Source organism: Gracilinanus agilis, chromosome 3, assembly GCF_016433145.1.
Source record: "Gracilinanus agilis isolate LMUSP501 chromosome 3, AgileGrace, whole genome shotgun sequence".
Lineage (NCBI taxonomy): Eukaryota > Metazoa > Chordata > Mammalia > Didelphimorphia > Didelphidae > Gracilinanus > Gracilinanus agilis.
The window spans coordinates 667,138,667-667,160,179 of NC_058132.1; the positions used below are offsets into that span (position 1 = coordinate 667,138,667).

General features: G+C 40.8%; 1 protein-coding gene across 1 annotated transcript in view; it reads left to right on the forward strand.

Annotated features, from left to right (window-relative positions):
• SERPINI1 (serpin family I member 1) overlaps nucleotides 1-17,957 on the forward strand; it is a 39,933-nt gene extending 21,976 nt beyond the window's left edge. The window contains exons 2-5 of the mRNA XM_044669544.1: nucleotides 4,576-4,673; nucleotides 13,688-13,774; nucleotides 15,796-15,885; nucleotides 17,634-17,957. Of these exons, the coding sequence (XP_044525479.1) occupies nucleotides 4,576-4,673; nucleotides 13,688-13,774; nucleotides 15,796-15,885; nucleotides 17,634-17,710 (352 nt within the window). The 3' untranslated portion in view covers nucleotides 17,711-17,957. The remainder of the gene's footprint in view (nucleotides 1-4,575; nucleotides 4,674-13,687; nucleotides 13,775-15,795; nucleotides 15,886-17,633) is intronic.
• Nucleotides 17,958-21,513: the final 3,556 nt, after the last annotated feature.

Consider the following 21,513-nt stretch of genomic DNA (forward strand, 5'->3'; position numbering starts at 1 on the left):
CCCCCCCTTCTTCCTTCCCTTCCTCTCTCTCCATCTCTCTGTCTCTGTCTCCCAACTCCTCTCTTCTCTCTGCTTCTCTCTCTGTCTCTATCTCTACCTTTCTCTCTCTCCTCCTCACCCCTACTCCCCCTCTCCCTCTCTCCTGACACAAAGAATTGTGGGTTTTTCTACATTCCATTCAGGGATACTTATCTTGCTTCCTTGGAATTCCAAGGGACAATGGCAATAGCTTCATGTGCTGAGTCCCTATTAGGGCTTAGAGGCAAAAGATGAGATTTTATCAGTGCACTAAGTAAATGCTTTATAAATATTTTATGTTCTGACTCAAACATATTCACCAGGAAATGTGACCTCCTGGCCCTGTCTACAGAGAAATGAAAGGCCATAGCAAAGGAAAATTAAATTTTCATTTTCTGAAAGATCCTATCCAATTATGAAGTGGACAGTTTCCTTTACTCATTTGCATTAGTCCCTGAATTACTAAACAAGGCAGGGTTAATCATGCCTTTCCCATTTTGACAGTAATTCTACGAAATCTTATACTGAATTCCCAATGCTTTGGAAAGACATACAGAGCAGTGGTTGAAGTCAGCTTTGGTCTTTACTGCCAACTTGTTTGTAACTTAAATTTTAATACCAACCAGCATTACAAACCAATCTCCTGCCCTTTTGATTTTTTCCCCCAGAAAGGCCAAATTGGACCTGAGAAGAGTCAAATATGCACTCTGGGTAATAACTGGCTTTATTCATGAATTTGGGCCCAAGTAAAGACTAAGCCTTTTTACTTAAGATTCTTTCTAATTTCTTGTCTTCAAAAATTATTAAGTATTTAGTTTTCTTGGTGAAATGCTGATTCTCCTTGAGAATACAACATAACTTTTTTTAAACTAATTTTAACTTTATTCTTGTCCTATATATCCACCATGATTGGCATTCTGTATAAATAATTTAATACTTTATGCTAGTGTTTATTCAAGCATCTGAAATTTTTGCCTTAAGTGGTCCAAGCTTTTTGTGGTTTTTGATGTTGTTTTTCCCTGTGAAAGAATATGCATACCAATTTAATAACAAAACCAGCCTAGATCTTTATTTTTAATTCATATTTTTAGAGCATTATGTTTCTTTTATTTTTCCCTTAATCTTAGGAACATTTTGATACTTAGTCAACCTCTACATGTTGACATGTCTTTCCCCAAAATAATGGTCCATATTACAATGGTGCTTTAAAGTTTATCAAGTACACATGCACATTGGGCAACTCACTTAACGCTGTTTGCCTTAGTTTTCTAATCTATCAAATGAGCTAGAGAAGGAAATGGCAAACCCCTCTGGTATCTTTGTTTGGAAACCCCCAAATAGGGTCACAAAGAGTCAGACACAACTGGAACGACTGAGCAACAAAATACACACTCTCTTATTTGACCTTCACAACAAGCCAGTGCAGTAGACGTAATTACTATACCCATTTTACAGATGAAAAAAAAAAAGTATTTGGTGGTGTAAAGGGACCTACCCAGTGTTAAGTGTCTAAGGCAGGATTTGAACACAGTTTTTCCTGACTGGGAATTGAACCCATCTTTTCTCTCATGAGTATCGTGGCAGCCCTCAAAATTTCAGCCCTATGGCACTTTGTACCCTAATTCTGGTCTAAACCATCTGATTTGGTCCTTTAAGAATTGTTTAAACACTCTCAAATTCTTAAGGGCTCAGTATCAATATAGAAACATCTTCTTAGAGTGTGTTTATTTTTTTTTCTTTGAAATCCACCTCGTCAGAATGGCACTTTGCCTTCAGAATGTTTGAATTTAGGGGGCAGAGGGTTGGGGTGTCCCCCTAGAACTGAAACCCCACCTTCAGGGACTTCACTAACTGACTGCCATCTCTATCTTCCTTATGGCCTCGACTCTAGACCTTCTTTACTGATCAGTATCACTTGCGTAGCTCCTGGGCTTGAGGTCTCATTTCTGTCACTTGGTTCCATGAGGCTCCCCCCACTTTCCTTTTACCCCACCAAATGGCAGGCACTCAACTCCTCTGTGAAATCCCCCAGAACAGAGATCACAAATACAGCCCAGTCTTGTTCATCCTGCTCCGGTTTAGGAAAGCAAGTCTCTTCTACTTCGGTTTAAACTTTCTCTTTTCCTCTTTCAACCTTCTGAGAAAGCTTCTGGCATTAAATGTAAGCTATAAATGCAATCTTGTATTAATTTCCAAAACAATACAATGATTGATAATGTTTGTTTTTCTATCACTTAGATTTCTCTGTTTCTCCCCCATTTCCCTTCCCCAGAAAGCCATCTTCTTAACGATTTTTTTAAGTTTGAAGAAAAAGAAAAAAAAAAGAAGAGTAAAAAATTCAACAAAATCATTCAGTTCATAGAAAAAAATCTGAAAAGGGAAAAAAGGGAAAGAAATAAGCCTTTATTAGGTATCGATCATGTCCAGACACCATGCAAGGCACAGGGATTCAGAAAGAGGCACAAAGATAATCCTTGCCCTCCAAGAGCTCTCAAGCAAAAAAGAATGTTAGAAGCCATTTAGGTTTCTGGGGCCCGGAGATACAAGAGGTCCAGTTTGAACTCAAGAACCCCTCTGATTCTGGATCTAACACTCTTTCCTTTGGGCTGGTGGTTGTTGTGGCCCTTCGTATTCAGGCACATCCAAAACATGTACAGTGTCTCCAACTGTGACTGATCGGATTGAGACAAGCTCTAAATGTTTTTTCCCGAACATAGATGTATCCACACAAGAGCTGAGTGTACAAATAAGAGATCTGTAGGAATACTTTCTTTTTTATTTAAAAAACCAAAAATCTTACCTTCTATCCTAGAACTAATACTAGTTCTGAGGCCAAAAAAATAAAATGGTAAGGACTGGCAATGGGAGTTAAGTGACTTTCCCAGGGTCACACAGCTAAAAGTGTCTAAGGCCAGAGTTCTGTATGTACTTAAAAAAAAGTACACACACACACATATACATGTCTTCCCAAAATTACATGTAAAAACAATTTTAACCATTTTAAAAAATTATATGCACTTTTGATAAGGTGCTTGGGAATCCCAGACAAATGGCCAACCAGCTTGAGCTACAACCAAAAGCTTCTTGCTCTCTAGAGGCAGGATGGTTCAGTGGAAGGAGAGCTGGACCTAAAGATAGAGGACTTGTGTTTGAGTCCTTCCTCTGCCACATCTATGGGTATGAAGTTGGCCAAGTCATTTAAGTTTTCCATTCAGGTCTTCCTCCTCTCTCAAATGAATGGGTCTAAAATAAAATGGGATCCAAGATTCCTCCAGCCTGAAATCTAGCATCTCATGACCATTCCCTTCAGTATATATTTTCCTTCATTTACTGTAGAATGGAAATTTCTACTGTATTTTTATTGCTTTGTTTCCCTTTTTATTTTCATCTCAAAAACGACACTCTCTACCCTACGGGTTTTTAACCTGAGCTCCAGAAAATTATTTTTAAGAAATATTTTGATAACTGTATTTCAGTATATAATTGGTTTCCCTATCTATATTGTTTAAGCACTTAAAAATAGGATTCTGAGAAAGGATCCATATGGCTCACTAAACTGCCAAAGGTGGTCCTTGCCAGACAGAGGGGTGAGGCATCCCTGCCCTACACCAATAACTGATGGGAGAGGTTTTAGAGCTGTGGTATTATGACTCATGTTCAGTGGCTATTAGCCTTTCCCTGAATTATATCAACTATCATGAGAGTGTCCTGCAACCCATGGTTAATGCATGGTGATACCATTTACAAAAACAATGATACTGGATCTTTCTATGGCACTTTAAAGTTTGCAAAGTACTTTATCCACTTTTTTTAAGCCCCAAAATAATCCTGGAAGGTGTTGTTATTCCCTTTTTATAGAGGAGAAAGCTGAGGCAAAGAGAGGTCCAAGTGATTTATCCAAGATCCTACAGCCAGACAGTGTCCGTGGGTAAGAACTGAATCCACCTCCAGGTCCAATTTTCTGTCCATTAGACCATACTGCTAGCACACAATGGAAACCTGGATCCGGCCAAGTGAGAAATCTCCTCTTTTTGCTTCTCCTTTGTCTTTGGGTTTCATGGACGCCAGTGATACTGGAGAATTCTAAATCGAATTCATTTCTTCTCTGAGACTCTTCCTTGGGGAACCATACAAAGGAGTGAGGTGGCTGCTGGGGGAATGCAGTAACCAAGGATGAATACAAAGAAAAGGCACTATCCAAGGATGAATCCAAATACAAATCCCAGCCCAACAAGGGCATTTGCAGACCAAATGAGTTTTGACTTTGTAAATGCTTAGTAGGTAACTGGCCCAGGGAAATGGGGGAAAGATTGCTGCTTAAAGCAGAGATGGGTGTCTGGCTGGAGCTCCTAATCTTTCCGTTCTCACTTTTATCAGTCTCCGTTTTTAAGGCCTTCCAATACTATCTTCTTTTATCTGGAGCAATCAGATGTCACTGGCGTTGGGGAGCAGGTTTGGGCAGCTCCCAGTTACCTTCTCTTCATGGATTCTGAGCCCCCCACCACCTGCCATCTCCTTCCAGCCACCCTGAGATTGTTTTTCTTATCTGTCCTACAGGTTCACCATAGAGCAGGAAATTGACCTCAAGGATGTCCTGAAGGGCCTTGGGATTTCTGAGATTTTCAACAGAAATGCAGATTTTAGTGCTCTGTCTGGTAAGTTCTAGGAGGCTCATTCAGAATCATAATTAACCCTCTCTGGGCAATGGATGTTTTGATGGTTTGTGGGTGATAGAGGCCCAGGGGGAATGGGACCAGATAAGCGTTTGTTTCTCTGGGAGAGAGTACAATTATGTTTAGAGTGGAATATTTTCTTTATTTTGGTTTGGTTCTTTCCTCTTTCACTAGACTGTCAATTCCTAAAGGGCAGGCAGGGACTTTAAACTATAATTTTGTTGATCATATCAAGTGGCCCAGTGTAACATGAGCAGAACTGGGAAAACAAGGTCCACATGACTTCAGTAATATCAAAAGAACAGTAACAGAAAACAAAGAGCTTTGTAATTATAATAATCAATCTTGGCCCTAAAAAAAGGTGAGGAAATGATCACCTCCCTGTCCCCCTAGGCAGCTGAGTGGCTCAATGCAGAGAGCTCTGGGCTTAGAGTTAAGAAGATTCATCTTCCTGAGTTCAAATCTGACCTCAGACATTTATGGGCAAGTCATTTAGCCTCGTTTGCCTCAGTTTCCTCATATGGAAAATGAGTTGGAAAAGGAAATGACAAACCACTCCAGAATCTGAGCTTTGTGACCCTGAGCAAGTCACTTCACCCTGTTTGCCTCAATTTTCTCGTCTGATAAGTGAATTCAATTAAAAATAAATGAGCTAGAGAAGGAAATCTTAGCTTTATGATCCTGGGCAAGTCATTTCACCTTCTTTACCTCAATTTTCTTGTCTGATAAATGAGTTGGAAAAATTTAAAAATAAGTGAGCTGGAGAAGGAAATGGCAAACCACTCTAGAATCTTAGCTTTGTGACCCTGGGCAAGTCACTTTGCTCTCTTTTCTTTAATTTTCTCATCTGTAAAATGAGCTGGAAAAGGAAATGGTCAACCACTCCAGTATCTCTGCCAAGAAAGCCCCAAACAGGGTTATGAAGTGTTGGACATGACTGAAAATGACTGAACAACTCTCTCTGGAGAAATGAGGTGAATTCTAGAGTGGTCTATTGCATTCCTTCACATGATTCATTTTCCTTAATTGTTTTTCCTTGTTACAAAGGATGGGCAAATCCGAAACTGATCATGACATAAAAATGACATATATTAATAAAACTTTAATGAGATAAAATAAACCAAGATAATTATTTAAGAATAAGAGTCTACCCAGGTTTCTTTCTTAAGCTACATTAGAACAATAAATTCTCAACACTTAAAAAATTCAAACTGCTTCATCTTGAGAAGGTCAGGACAGAGGATTTGGAGACTTAATAAACCTAAGAGATGATAACACTCAAAGCTTCTGGGCCATCCAATAGAATAAAATCTCTTTGTTGAAAAACCCGTGTAGGCTATATACTAAGAGAAAGGGAAATTTAAAACAAACTTTAAAAAAAAAAAAAAAAAGAAACATGCTTTTAAATTTCCTTAGTAAAGTTCTTTAGCAAAGGGATCCCAGGGTGTGGGAGGGACTGAATCCTTGAGGATTCATTAGGGATGGGAGAATTTGGCTCTCCCCTCTCAAGGGGAAGTGAGCTGAAAATGGAGGAAGAACAAAGAGAATGGGAATGTGTTTTGAGTGGGATTTTGTTTTAGCCTAAGAAACTCAATGAAGAGAATTGGCACGGAATTGGGCCATACTGTGTTGAACCTTGTTGTCTCCTCTTTCTTCAGGCTGTTCCTAATCTCCCCTGCCTCCCAGCACAGTTATTAGCCATCTTCCCCTTTAGAATCTTTCCCCCTTAGCTGCCCCCAACCCTAGAATATAAGCTCCTTGAGGGCAAGGACCGCCTTACTTTTGTCCATGCATTTCCATCATCTAGCATCCTTCTTGGCACATATTCAGCACTTAATAAATGCATGTTGTTAAACTTGGCATGGACCTCCTCTACCTTATTCATAGGGCTCAGGGCCAAAAACACAAACAGAGTTTTCTCTCAATGTTTCTGTCCATTCATAAGAAGGAATGGGAAACATTTTCGTGGCTCCCCGCCAAGCACCCAAGGCTCTGATCCATTCAGAGTGGATGTTCTGCATGAAGTAAACGTTGGTGATTCCCCAGAGGACAATGTTTTCCTCTCCATCACTAGCGTGTTTGGAACCATGATATAGTGTGATTTAAAGCTTTTTCCTCATTCGAGCTATTGGAAAAGCCTGTCCTATTGTCCTGGCCAAGCTCCAAAGAGTTAGTTGTATGCTCTGCATACAGCATGGCTGCATTTTCAGATTGGTCTTTTCTCACTAGTTAGAGTCGTTTCACGCATTTAGAAAACATCTTTTCCCATCGAGATATCTGTAATGCAGGAGTCAATGAGTCTGCTGCTAATGGTGACACGGTCAGCTTCTGGACTTAGGGAGACTGTAAGAGGGGACCGATAAACACCTTTTACCTTCAAAGCGACATCCCAATCATGCCCGGTCACCATGGGGCAGTTGGGATTTTGTGCTCAACATTCTGCCTCCATTGTTTAGCCAACTGAATTCAATGCAGCTAGATCTGAGCAGCACTTAATATAGTGGGAGACCAGGGACACAAAGACGCTCTTCTGTTCTCCATTCTCTTTTGTCACAATCTCAGTTATTTCTATTCCTTCCCCCAGGATGGCTTTCCTCTAATATCTAGATGTGATTTCTCTCCCAGACTTCAAACTTTCATTTTCAATGGCCTCTTTAAAAAAAAAAAATAAACCCTTAGCTTCCATCATAGAATCAATAATGTATATTAGTCCCAAGGCAGAAGAGCAGTTAAAGGTTAGGCAATAGGGATTAAGTGACTTGTCTAGGGTCACACAGCCAGATTTGAACCCAGAATCTCCCATCTCTAGACCTTACTCTCAGTTCACTGAGCCACCCAGCTACCCTCTTCTTCTGTTTATTTTTCAATGTTTCATTGAAGCTTTTCATTTAATTCCTTTTTTTCTATCACTGTCACTTCCCACCAACTATATATCTCCTTCCTCCTACCCCATAGAAATCTTCCTGTAACTTATCCTTTCTCTAAAATTTTCCCCTTCTCCTGACCTCACTCTTTCTGCCAGTGAAATTACCTTTTAACCAGTGTTCTGTGTTGGAAACCTTGATTCTACTTTTCACTTTGGAGAGATCTCAGCTGTATCCCTTATTTATTGTTCCCAAACTCTTTATTTTCAATGCCTTTCCCATCTATTCCCTCCACTTTATTCCTACGTCTACTTCCTTAGCCCAAACTTTCATCATCATTCCTCTCAATTATGGTAATAGAGTCTCAACATGGCTTCCCATCTTTACACTTTCCTCCTTTCAAATCATTCTTTATTCACACCAATCTTAGGCATCTATGGCCATGGAAGGTCATATCACTCTGCCACTCTCCTGTCTGTGATTTATTAGGAGCTATCATGGATTCATCAAGACCAGATCCTTCTTGAATAAGTTCCTTTCATCATGAAAAATGGTCCTCAAGGCCACGAATCTGGGAGATCTGAGGGAAAACTGATGTGTTGCATACCTGCCTTTAGGAAAGATATTTGGCAAAGTCACCCTCTAGTGTCATCACTCCCTAACCTTTTCCCAGACTACCCTGTGCACACCTGCCAGATCTTTTGTTCTAAATGACATCTCTAATCTGAGTCTTCTGCTCTGCAACCTCTGTAAGTTCCGCATTACTCACAGAATAGTCTAAATTATTTAGTTTGCTGGTTTACAAAGAGTGTCTTATTGGAGCCTCACAGCAACCCTGCAAGGCAAATGCTATTTTCTCCATTTTATAGTTGAGTAAACCAAGCCACAGAGGTTAAGGGGCTTGTCCAGTGTTCCATATGGATCCTAACCCACATCTCCATGATTCCAAATCCAGTGTTCTATACACTCCCCATGCTGCCTCTGTGTTTGCACTACCGTATGTGTGTTGTTATTGTGGCTCTGTCCCCGTTAACACAGAACACAGCAAAAGGTTTTGCTAAATTAGAGGATTCGATGAGAGTGTTTCTTCTTTAAGTTATAATTTAAAAAACTCCTCTGAGAGCAGTCTATGTAGAAAGAGATTGTATATGTGTGTGTACATGTGTAGGTGTGCACATGCTTATGTGTGTGTGTGCACTTATGAGTGTGTAATAGGGACTAACGGCTGTCAGCCAATGAATTAATAGATGAATCTTTTTGAGCTTCCCCAGAGCACAAGAAAGAAGAAACACAAAATCTTTTAGCATAAAAAACCTGCCCTTAATAATAATAACAAAAGGATGGATAATGTAAAGAAATTAGGAAGCCACAGCAAAAGCCATATACAAATCAGCCTTTAGAATCATGCTGTGGATTTATCCATAAAGTGCTCTTACATCACCCTCTTGTTCTCTCTCCTGACACATTCAAAGAAGAGGTTTGTGTGCTGGCTTGTGCTAGAGCTAAGCTCCCAATGGGTTTTATTGAGAGCTAGAAGTGATCTTTAAAAATGTCTGTGATTGAACACATCCCATAGAGTCAACATCCATACTCTATAGAAACCCAGAGTCTAAGAACCCTTCTTATGTTTGGAATGGAGCAGGAGACAAGGAAATGTCTGAGCAATCATAGCATCAGTCAACATCTATCAATGTTGGGTTTGATTATGATTTATCCTTGATTTCCTTCCTTTTGTGATGCCTGTGAAGAATCAGGACAATATCTGATGAGGGGAGACTCTAGAAGTGCCCGCTGAAATCGATGAGCTGAGCCATGGACCAAGTTGACCTGGAGAGATTCCAGGGGCAGCGATGGGGCTGTGGCACTGCTTGGGTCAGGGATACTATATTAAGTCTCCCACATGGACATTCCCAAGCTTAATGTGATATCCCTTCTAATACAATTTTTATTCTTTGCCCAGCTCCCCACTGTAGACACTAGGGATTCTCTAGCCTTCCTCCTCAAAATGCCTACTTAGACCCATGCCCCCTTGGTACTGATTTAGCCCAAAAAGGCACTGATCACCAGTTTCAACCACAGGCCTTGTGTGAAATCTAAGTCTTTGTGGGAAATTTTTCTTTCCTTCTGTTTTCAGTCACTCGGTCTACAAGCATTTATTAAGTATAGATAATGTGCCGGGTATGAATATGGGTCTGCTTCTGGGACTTAGAGAGACTTGGAAGAAAAATTAGGTGAACTAGTTAATGCTGAAAGTTATCGGCCCCTTATTTGGTGATCCTCCAGGGTAGACCATGTAGTTTCACTGGGGACACCCAAGACTGGGAGCATGGAAGAGGAGGAGTGGAGGAGCAAAAATCCAGTTCCTGCCCTCAAAGAGCTTACATTTTGTTAAGGGAAAGAACATGCTAAAGAACATGCTATGTATGTATAAGTTATAAGCAGTATAAATGGTATGTAATCTCAGAGGAAAGACATGGGGAGGGGTAGGGAGGAAAGAGACTGGGAAAGACAAGATCACCTACAAAAGGGGAAATTTCTATTGATTCTTGGGAAGTTAGGAGGGAGAGGAGAGAGTTCTAGGAATGGGGGGAACCAATATGGATGCATGAAGATGAGAACAGAAAGTAGGCTGGGGTAGCCCACACATCCATCCCAAGAGAAATGATGAAGACATCATTATCAATGCACCGTACAATGTTTTTATGTTAAACCAAAATGGGTAAGGTAATTTGTAAATATAGATTAATAATCATCCATATTTTTGTTTGACATAAAAATGTAGTAAGGGCAAAGACTTCTGGATTTGGAGTCAGAGGACCTGAGTTTGAGTCTTACGTCTATCATATCATCTGAGTGTCCTAATCACTTTTTCTCTCTGGGTCCCCGTGTTTTCTCCTCGTAAACAAATGGTTAGAATCTTCAAATTCCTTTCCAAATCTAACTCTGATCCTGTGATGACTAGTTGTTATCTTTTTTCTTTTTCTTTAAATAAAAATTACAGTGTGAGTCAGAGGTTCTTGACCTGGTGTCTATGAACCTCTAAAAATAGATATAACTGATGATTATATTTCAATATAATTTGTTTCCTTCTCATAATCCTGCATATTTTATTTCATGAAGTTCAAAACTACATTATGAGAAGGGATCCACAATGCAAAAAGAGTTCAGAATCCTTACTCTTGATTTTCTTTTGAAAATGTTTTTCCTTTAGATGTCTAATGCCAAAGGAAGAACTACTATACATTTGAGCTTTTTTATTTTATCTGTTATTGTCAATTCATTTCAGAAAAAAAAATACAAGGAAAAAGATGATAAAGGTGAAGTTGTCAAAATGAACACAAGTAGACAATTTGAAAGTATTTTGTTGCTGTTCAATTGTTTCAGCCGCATTGGAGTCTTCTTGAAAGAGAGACTGGAGGTTTGGCCATTTCCTTCTCTACCTCATTTTACAAATGAGGAAATTGAGGTAAATAGGCTTTAGCATTTTTGTGGCAGAGATACTGAAATGGTTTGTTATTTCCTTCTCCAGCTCATTTTAAAACTGAGGAAACTGAGGCAAACAGGATTAAGTGATTTGTCCAGAGTCACACAATTAGTCAGTGTTTGGGGCTGGGTTTGAACCCATGGGGTTGTCTTCCTGACTCGTCTCAGTGCTTTATCTGCCTAAGTGTATATTCTTCATTGAAAATTAGAATTAATGGCCAAGGCTTTAGGCAAGTGAAGACTCTTCTCTGAGATGCCATTTCCTCACCAGTCAATGGTGGACACACTGGTGTTCATGAAGCTGAGTCCAGGAAATTTAAAATGCTGGTGGGATGTTTTCTTCTGGGAACACTGAGGTGACAATGAGCTCTTCTCCTCTCAGGTGCCTCACCCTGTGCCTAACATTCCTGAGTGCTTAATAAATTTTAATTGACCAACAGAAGGTCAAAATGCCCTAAAACACTTGCCAGATGCTCTTCTTCAGGCTTAGGAACGACTGGCCTGAGGCTCTGGCAGCCTGAGGCTGGAGCTTCTATCTCACATCATCCCAGGAGGTCACTTTTCACAGTCTCTCCTTGTGCCATTCCAGGAGAAAATAAGTAATGTTTACCCAGGCATCCTGGGCATGTGGAAACAGCTCATCCAGATCCCTCCCAAGATAGCTTATCGTGAGTTCAAATTGAAGCCCCTGGAAGCTGAACGATGGGGAGGGAGATGGAGTTCTCTCATGTTCCAGTTGCTAGGGTTCGAGCTAGGGTTCTTTGTTTTTTCCTCTTCTGTAGATGAATAGAGGGAAGAGGAGTTGGATCCTGGGAAGATGAAGTGGTTTACTCAAAACCAGCACTAATAAGTTACAAAGGGAATTCACCAGGAAAACTGGTCTCCAAAGCCTCTGTTAGGGACTGACAGAAGAGATAATTTCTGATGATACTGGAAAAGTGTGGAAGAATGGAAATGCCCCGGGGAGAGAGTTAGCTGGAAAGAAAGGAGGGTTGTTAGAGATTGATTCCAAGTTTCTAAGAGAGGATGAAATAAAGCTGAGAATCCCATATTATAATTTTGTTTCTGAAAGAACTCCTTGAAAGGGCAGTGCAGAGATGGTCTGCTGTGGTGGATAAAGGGAGAGCCAGGAAGACTCAGGATCAAATCTTATCTCTGACACATGCTAAGGTGTGATCAGGGGAAAATCACTTCATCTTTCAGTGCCTCAGGCAGGAAGTTACAGAGCAGTGACCTGTATTCTTGCAGGGATTTTCCAAACTAGAAATTCCTAAAGTCAATTAAATCATAACCCTGGATATGGTGCAGCAGATAGGAAGACATTTTCATCTTCAGACATTTACTAGCTGTGTGACTCTGTACAAGTCATTTAATCTGTTTACCTCAGTTTCCTCATCTGTATGAATGAGCTGGAAAAGGAAATGGCAAATCACTCCAGTATCATTGTCAAGAAAACACCAAATGAGGTCATAGAGTCTGAAAAAGACTGAACAGCAACTGGATCAAATCCTCTATCTTTCCTCCTCAACAACAAAAATGCAAGACCAATTGAAATTTATTTGATTTTATTAAATCTCTCCCACAAATGTCTGCCCTTTATTATGGTTATAAAACATTGGAGAAAAGCAAAAGGAATAATTTTAAGGTGCTTCCAAATTGTATTGATGTCTTTAACTTTTTTACATCATAGATATTTCATAACTATAAATTTATAGCTGGCAAAGACCTCCAAGGTTGTGGATGCCATTCCTGCCACCCAATAGGCTTCCTTTATTATACAGAAAAATAACTAAGCAAAATCAGCAGATAAAGGGACCACAACAGATAGAGGAGCTGACATCCTATATCCATGGAGCTCCTTGTCAAGAAATGTCTTTGGGTCACAGTCCTAGCATCATAAGGAATCTCATTTAATCTGATTTCCTGATCATATAGTGGAAAAAACTGATGCCAGGATAAATGACTTGTTTAAGGGCACACATCACACAAACCATAACTGAGATCAGATTTGAACCCAGGTCCTCTGATTTCAGAATCAGAGCTTTTAATTAATTTTGGTGTCATTCTCTTTGCCATATTCCCTTCCCCCTTAAAATCAGATATATTGGAAAAGTTTACCTTTTCCCTCTGAATTTGGGAATCATAGAGTGATAAGCCTGGAGTCAGGAAGGCTCATCTTCCCAAATTCTAATCTGACCTCAGATAATTATTAGCTGGGTGACTCTGGGCAAGTCACTTCACCCTGTTTGCCTCAGTTTCCTCATCTGTAAAATGAGCTGAAGAAGAAAATGGCTAATCACTCCAGTATTTTAGTTGTGTGACCCTGGGCAAGTCACTTTACCCTGTTTGCCTCCTTTTCCTTATCTGTAAAATGAGCTGGAGAAGGGAATGGCTAGCCACTCTAGTAATCTCTGAGATTTGAGAATCTCTAGGAATACTAACATAGCCTCAGTTTCCCCATCTGGTAAGGGAAAAGGCCAACAATGAGAAGGTCACCAACAAAACAAGAAAAAATTAGTGGTGGGAAATATATATCAGGAAAATGTCATTTTAGACTAAACCGTTACATCACTTCTTGGTATTTGGGGCAGAAGTCCTCTCTGCCTCGGATACAAAAACATACTTCTTGTTTCTTCTTTTCCTCCCCAGACAACAAGGAGATTTTCCTGGCCAAAGCCGTCCACAAATCCTTCATAGAGGTTAACGAGGAAGGATCCGAAGCGGCTGCTGCCTCAGGTACCAGGTTCTCTCTTTTTAAAAAAATAAAACGAAATAAAAATCCAGCCTGCCCGGCTTTTTGTTTCTGGCCCACTTTTCTGTAATACCCTAAAGGGAACACCCACACCCACACACGCGCACTTCCAGGATCATGCCAAGAAGCTGATGTAGGCGATAACTCAGGGCTGGCGCGAATGCTGAACAAGGCATCCCTCCCCAGGATGATGTGTGGCCCGCCCGGGGTCTCGGGTGCCCTGTTAAGCTCTCCCTCCTCCCCACAATTTGCCTCTAATGAGTGGTAGGAAGGCTTTGGCAGCAGTTTATAAGGATGGATTTTCTTGCTATGTTGCATCTTTAATTTTCATCCTTCCTCTGCAGGGATTGGGGAATTGAAAGGATGGCTTCCCTTCCATCTTCCATCGCAGGGAAGCTATTCTATTCTGAATAGGCACAACACGATGTACAAGATGACGCCTTGTGTTTTAAGCAAAGGTTTCCCTGCTAGAAATGATGTGTCAGGCTGAAAAATGGCACTCCTGGCCCCTTTCTCCCATCGCTGAATGCCTCTGGGGCCGCCTTCGTGCCTCGTCCTGGTCTCACGTGTGCCCTTCTCCTGGCACCCACCTCGGCTGTGCCGCGACCCCCTGCCTTCTCTTGGCACCTCCGTTCTGTGGAGACGCCTGGACGGGCCAGCCTTGGGTCCTTTCCTGGCTGTGCTTCTGACTTGGTGGATTTCAGTCTATTTCACCTCGTGCCTCCGCACTGGGCACCTCCACTGCCCCCATCCCTGCCCGCTTGGGTACCCCCACTGGATGGTGAGCCCTGTGAGGGCAGAGAGGCAGAGACTGTCTTTTGGCTTGTATTTGTATTCCCAGCACTTAACAGCGATGGGCACACAGGAAGCACATAAGAGATGTTTATTGCTTTGCCTCGATGCTTAATCAATCCCATAGACAGCCTGGCTTTATGGGCTGCAGTCGTGGAGCTCCCTTCTCTGTCCTTCCCTACCAGCTTTTATGGTATTTACCGCTGAAGAAGGTGAGCAACAGTCTAATGATACAACTTTTTTTTCTGATGTCTCAGCCCCTCGGTTTTTAGTGGTAGACTTAGTCCTGGATTCAGATTCTGCTTAGAGGTGACCTTCACAATCCTCTGGACCATTGAGTTAGCACCAAGATAACAAACTAATTAGGCATTTCAAAAGACCCTCCACTCCCTTTAACAGAGGTTTATGCATGGTGGGTGTCTGTACTGAAGAAGTCTATTCAGATCTGGATTCTACGTTTATTCACCTGTATGCAGAAAAGTAAAGTGTATAGAATATAATTTGTATATTCTACTTATACACGCATAAATCTTCTATTATGCCTTTATGTATGGGGACAGTCATCCCAGACTGTGGGCTTTTGTAGATCAAGAGCCAGAACACAGCAGCGGCCATGGAAGCGGGACCTTCATTCTGCTGGTGAAGAAACTGACCTTGCTAAACAGAGATTTCCCTGGACGTGTGTTTGGTGTTAAAAAGAAGGATTCTGGCTCTTTCCTTTGGCTCAAAAGGAATTAACCTGCCAGATCTCCTTTGGAAAGACACAGACGTGTTTATCCCTGAGAATGCTAACAGGACCCTCCCCAGGAGACGGTGGCTGAATTAGCCTGCTATTCGTGACTTGTTTTTTGTACTTTTAAGGGAGAGGCAAAATGTTAACATCTTCTTTTCACTTTCTTCTGCAAAGGAGCGACTGCTAGAACTCACTTAGGGCCTCTCACTGCCGTTATGTTATTGGGCACAAATCTCCCCGTGCCATTTTTAATCATTCTCAGAGCACAAGCAGACTTGTAATTACTTTGGACCCCTTTTTCACTTAGATGCGATTGTTAGTCCTATTTCTCGGTGACATACAGAGCAAGAGGAATTTCTTGGTGAGATGAGAGGCAGTTTCTGAGGCTCTGGTTCACGAAAGGAGTTTGTAGACTACTGAATACAGTCTAGGTTGCAGCCCCGTGTCCCTTACTGGCCACTTTTCCCTTCTTCTCCACAGGAATGATTGCCATTAGTCGCATGGCCGTGCTCTATCCCCAGGTTATCGTCGACCATCCATTCTTTTTTCTTATCAGGAATAGGAGAACAGGTGAGTCATGAGTGCTGAACCTTTGCTAACGAGTCACACTGAATCTTTCCCAGGCTGGAGAAGACATTGCCTTTGGTACCTCATTTTTCTGATAGCTGCCACCTTCCAAGAGTACTTTGGAGAACAAAAAAGAAACTGAGAATGAAAAGAATTTTTTAACAGCACAGATTAGATTTGATCAGTGGTTCTTTTTTTTTTTTTTTAATTCAAACCTATTTTATTTTCTCAGTTACACATCACAACAATTTTCAACATTTTCCAAAATTATAAAATGCAAAATGGTCTCCCTCCCTCCCTCCTGGCTCTCCCTCCACTTAGAGACAGCAAGCAGTTCGATCTGGTTCATACATGTATTATCATGCAAAATATACTTCCATACTGGTCATTGTTGTAAGAGAATACTGCTATAAAACCAAAATCCCAAAATAAAGCTGTAAATAAACTAAAGTGAAAAATCGCAGGCTTTCATCTGCATTCTGACTCCGACAGTTCTTTCTCTGGAGGTGGATTGTATTCCTTGTCATAAGTCCTTCGGAATCATCCCGAACCATTGTATTGCTGAGAGTAGCCAAGATTAAGATTCCACAGTCCAGCATCATACGATGTTCTCCTGGTTCTGCTCCTTTCGCTCTGCAGCAGTTCATGGAGTAGATTAGTAGTTCTTAACCTAAGGCTCATGGATCACAGACTTCAGGGGATCCATGAATTTGGACTGGAACAAAATCCATCTTTATTTTCATTAACTTTTAACTACCATTTAAGATTTCCTCCAGTAATTTAAAAACATTATTCAGAGGAATCCATTGACTTTGCCAGGCTGCCAAAGGGTGGTCTACATCACAAAAAAGGTTGTTACGTTTGAATTTGATGCATGCCCACGTCCTTTCCAACTCTGAAATACTGTGAAATTTATCATTCCGGCAACTTTGTCCTTCCAGCCCTCAGACTCACAACCTAGGGGTCATCCTAGATTCTTCACTTTCTCCTATCGCAGCCCCTCTCCCCTCCCCTGCCCACCTCCAAGACGTTGCCAAGCCCTTCGATTTTAGAATTGATCCTAAGTATTGGTTCCAAGGCAAAAAAGCAATAATGGCTATACATTTGAGGTGAAGTGACTTGCCCAGAGTCACATAGTCTTAGAAATATCTGAGGCTAGATTTGAACTGAGGACCTTTCATTTCCAGGTCTGAGCCACCCAGCTGCCCTTCCTTTTCTAGTCTTCTTAGACCTTACTGTGCTGTGCTGTTCAAACCGGTGATACTGGCTTTGTGGCTGCTCCAGGAACAAAAAACACTCTTATCTCTCAACTCTGGGAATTTTCTCTGGCTGTCCTCCATGCCTGGAATGCTCTCTTTCCTCCCTTCTCCCTAGTAACCTCTCTAGCTTCCTTTAAGTCCCAACTAAAACCCTGTCTTCTACAGGAAGCCTTCCTGAACCCCTCTTAATTCCAGAACCTTCCCTCTGTTCATTGTTTCTCATCAGCTTGTTTCCTATTTATCTGTTTACATGTTATCCCCTTCATTGATTCAAGGGCACCTTGAGGACAAAATCTGCCTTGGTCTCTTTGAATCCCTAATAATGCCGGGCTTAGAGAAGATATTTAATGAATGTTGGTTGATTGATCGATTGATTGATTGATTGATTGGCACACTGCAAGTAACCCAAAAAAGAGACAAAAAGATAAGCACGTCTCCCCCCTTTTTTGGGATGGAATTCTCATCTGTGCTTTTCCTCCCACTCTGATGTAGGTACCATCTTGTTCATGGGAAGAGTCATGCACCCAGAAGCCATGAACACAAGTGGACACGATTTTGAAGAGCTGTAAATATTTCCCCTCACATCATGAAAGGAAAATTGTCACTGAGCACACCATGTTTGCAACTGGTATCTATTTAAGGTTTGTGTTCTCCAATGTATACTCTGAGCCTGTTCCAGGTCCACGCCGTCACGCAGATGGCCCGCTGGTCTTGTCAAAGAATGCTTCCCGTATTATTGCCGCCATCATGGTCCTCTTGCTGTCCTTGTGGTTACTGTGTTGGTATTGAAAATAAAACCATATACTGTACACATGAGCAGGTCTGCTTCTCATTTTCAGACAGTTACGTCGAGCCCTGGAAGAGCTCGATAGATGAGCGTCTCCAGTTCTTTGGGATTTGTTGTCATTCCTAACCCCTTTGCTGTCTCATAGATTTATTTTTTTGTAAGGAGGGCTTCCTTGTGAGCTGCCTACAAGAGTCACAGGAGAGATGGAGAATGAGTTTTCTCATAAAATTTTATTATCATTATTTCTAACCCTTACTTTCTATCTCAGAATCAATATCATATACTGGTACCAAAAGGCAAGGAGTAGACGATGGGGGCTAAGTGACTTACCCAAGGTGACCCAGCTTGGAAGTGTCTGAGACCAGATTTAAAGCCAGGACCTCCCATTTCTTGGTTTGGCTTTCAATCCAGTGAGTCTGTGTCTCAGCTCTGGGAATTTTCTCTGACTGTCTTCTATGCCCAGAATGCTCTCTTTCCTCCCTGCTGCCAAAACTGTGATCTCCCAAGTCCTCCTTTTTATTTTATTTAAAAATTTTTTATAACCTAACTTTCTGTCTTAGTAACAACTCCAAGACAGAAGGGTAAAGGCTAGGCAAAGGGGGTTATGTGACTTGCCCAGGATCACACAGATTTGGACCTAGATCCTCCTGACTCCAGACTTGGTGCTCTATCCACTTCTGCCCCAACTTTCATCCCTTTGTAAGCCTGAATTATGTAAGAGATGGTTCCAGAGAAATCCTTTGAACCTCAAAGAATCTCTGATTTCATAAATATGGGTATACCTTCTGACTTTGCAGATTGCAGCTCATCCTTGTCCATGTTCCCTGTAAATCCTTCAGAGGAGCTTTACCCAGTGTGTCCATGGTTTTCATCTACATCAGGGCTTCTTAACCTTTGGGAAACTGGTGAAGTCTTTTATTCCTTCCCAGAATGAGATTGGTCATCTATATTCATTTTGGAAAGAAATGCTAAATTTTGATCAATGCTAATAAAAAGAAAAATAAAAAAAAATTGATCAAGGCTAATAAAAAAAAAAAGAAAAAGAAGAAAAATGCCATTTTCCCCCATCTAAGGTCACAAACTTTCTGAAATCTCTCCATGTACATTTGGGTGTCTATGGACCCCAGGTTAAGAATCCTGGGTTCAAATCTAGCCTCAGACACTTCCTAACTGGGTGACCCTGGGTAAGTCACTTAACTCCCACTGCCTAGCCCTTACCACTCTGCTGCCTTGGAACCAAAACAAAGTGTTATTTCTAAAATGCAAGGTCTACTTTTTAAAATTAAAAATACATGAAAATAAAAAAGAATCCATGCTCCAGATATCTTCATGTGATATAGATACTAATGGAGCCAATGGGCTAAAGATTTCAGTAGCCCTTATTCATGCCTTGAGACTGATCTATCCTTTTCCTCTAGTCTTAGATCTCTTTGATGTAATTCTCATCTGCATGTATTCATTGGTAATGCATCTCTTACCTACTCATGCCCATCAATCAATTAGTCAATCAATAATGATTTACTAAGCACCTGGTATTTGTCAGGCATCGTGGTAGGTATTAGGGATGTGAAGGCAGAAGGAACTAGCCAAGATATCAGAGGAAGTGGGTTCAAATTCTGCCCCCAACTTTATTCCCTCCATAATTTTAAGTGAACCTTCCTGAGCCTCAGCTTCCTCATTGTGAAATGAGAGGGTGGGACTAGAGAGCATCCAAGTTTCCCTCAAACCCTCCTTCCTATGACTTGATGGCTCTTGGGCTCTCATGGGAAGAACTAACACGTCCACAGGTGCCCCATCCTGGTCCTTTTAGTAGCCACAATTCACTGGAGATCTCGGCATCCCTTGGCTCATAGGAAATGCAAAAATGGCGCCTCTTGGTCCCTCCCCAGTAAAGAAAATTCATTTCACTAAAGCAAGAGACAATGTAAAACTTGTGAGTACTGGTCCCCGCTTCTCCACTCTATACTGGAAAATTTCTTTACCCTCAAACGAAGGCAAATTTGATGTACCACCATTTTACTGCTTCCAGATAAAACCAAAAGTATGGCAAGAGCCCCAAAGGGACAAAACAAGTGAGCAAATTGATCGTAGAAATCCAGCCCATAAAGAAGACAAATTACTGAAGTTGTAAACTGGAACAAGCAATTCCTCGAATGTTCCTGGTACAGACACAGCCCAGGAGTGAGGGGCAGCTTCTTTGTATGCTTAATGGGCCCATGAAAAAAAATCATAAATTACTTTGAGGGGAATGAATTAACTTTTTCTCAGGTCACTAGGAAAATGCTACCATTGGCTGGAATAACTAACTTATTGCTGATTCAGAAGATCCCACTAAGACCAAGACCAAGGTTGAACCCAATTCTGTTTCTGAAACAATTTCCAAAAGTTTACTATAAAGCAATATTTTCATGATTGCATTTCTTACGGTTTCGGTGCTTAATTACTTTTTTAAGCTCTTGGTATGAATTGGCATAATCCTTTGCTGTGTAACCATATTCCATAGCACCAGGGATACATATAGAACACAAAATGAATTATTTATGAGGTGTTTATGGTTATAGGAAATTCTGTGAGTTAATGAGGCATTCTCTCCCCACCACTAATCATAAAAACAGTTTCCATGTTGAGTAGCTTTATATATAGCGGGAGGGAAAACTTGATCATTTTCTCAGACCTCTGTGAGAAGTAAGGTCTAAGACAGGAAATTCTATGTTAAAGATGCAAACCACTTTATGTAAAGAATGTTTTTAAAAATGATTCTTCTGTATAGCTTTGGGACTATTACATATCATGAAAAATCACAAACTACCTCAGCATCATTAGACCCAAGAAATAAATCTTGGGGAAAATGTTGAGTATTTTTTTAACACGGTCAATTCCCACACGAGAGCTTATGAATGCTCAGGGACTAATAGCCCACCCTGAATTTTCCTACAGCAAATATTCTACAGAGAATTACACAGTATTAATAAAGCTGGGTAGACTATAGCACAGCGCTTCATTTATGATGAATAATACGTTTTGGCTGGACTAAATGATATTGATGTCAACATTGATATTCCAGGATCGTGGTAGTCTGTGTCCTAAGCTCATTAATTATGTTGTAGCGGTGTTTATATTGTCATTTCTACCTGCCACCTAAGTGATCTATCAATAGGCATAAGTGAGTCATTGGACAATTGGGTGGATCTCACAAAAATCCTAAATACAGTTTCATTTTTATTAGTGTAAGACTTGATTCAGAAAGCCGTCACTTTTGAACCTATGTATCTAGGAGGCACTACCTACAGGGAAAACGTTTCTTTCTTATTACTAATGTTTATTAGGCAACACTTAAAAGAAAGAAGACTTGACTCACTTATTTTATTTCCATCATTTGATTTGAGGATCCTGTTAGTCTTTTTTTTTCTTTTCTTCTGAAAACTTGTCATTCTTCTACCCTGAAAAAGACCCACCAGTTAGTCAATACACTACTTTTCACCAACCGGCCTTCTTTCTTTCTTTCTTTCTTTTTCTTTCTTTCTTTCTTTCTTTCTTTCTTTCTTTCTTTCTTTCTTTCTTTCTTTCTTTCTTTCTTTCTTTCTT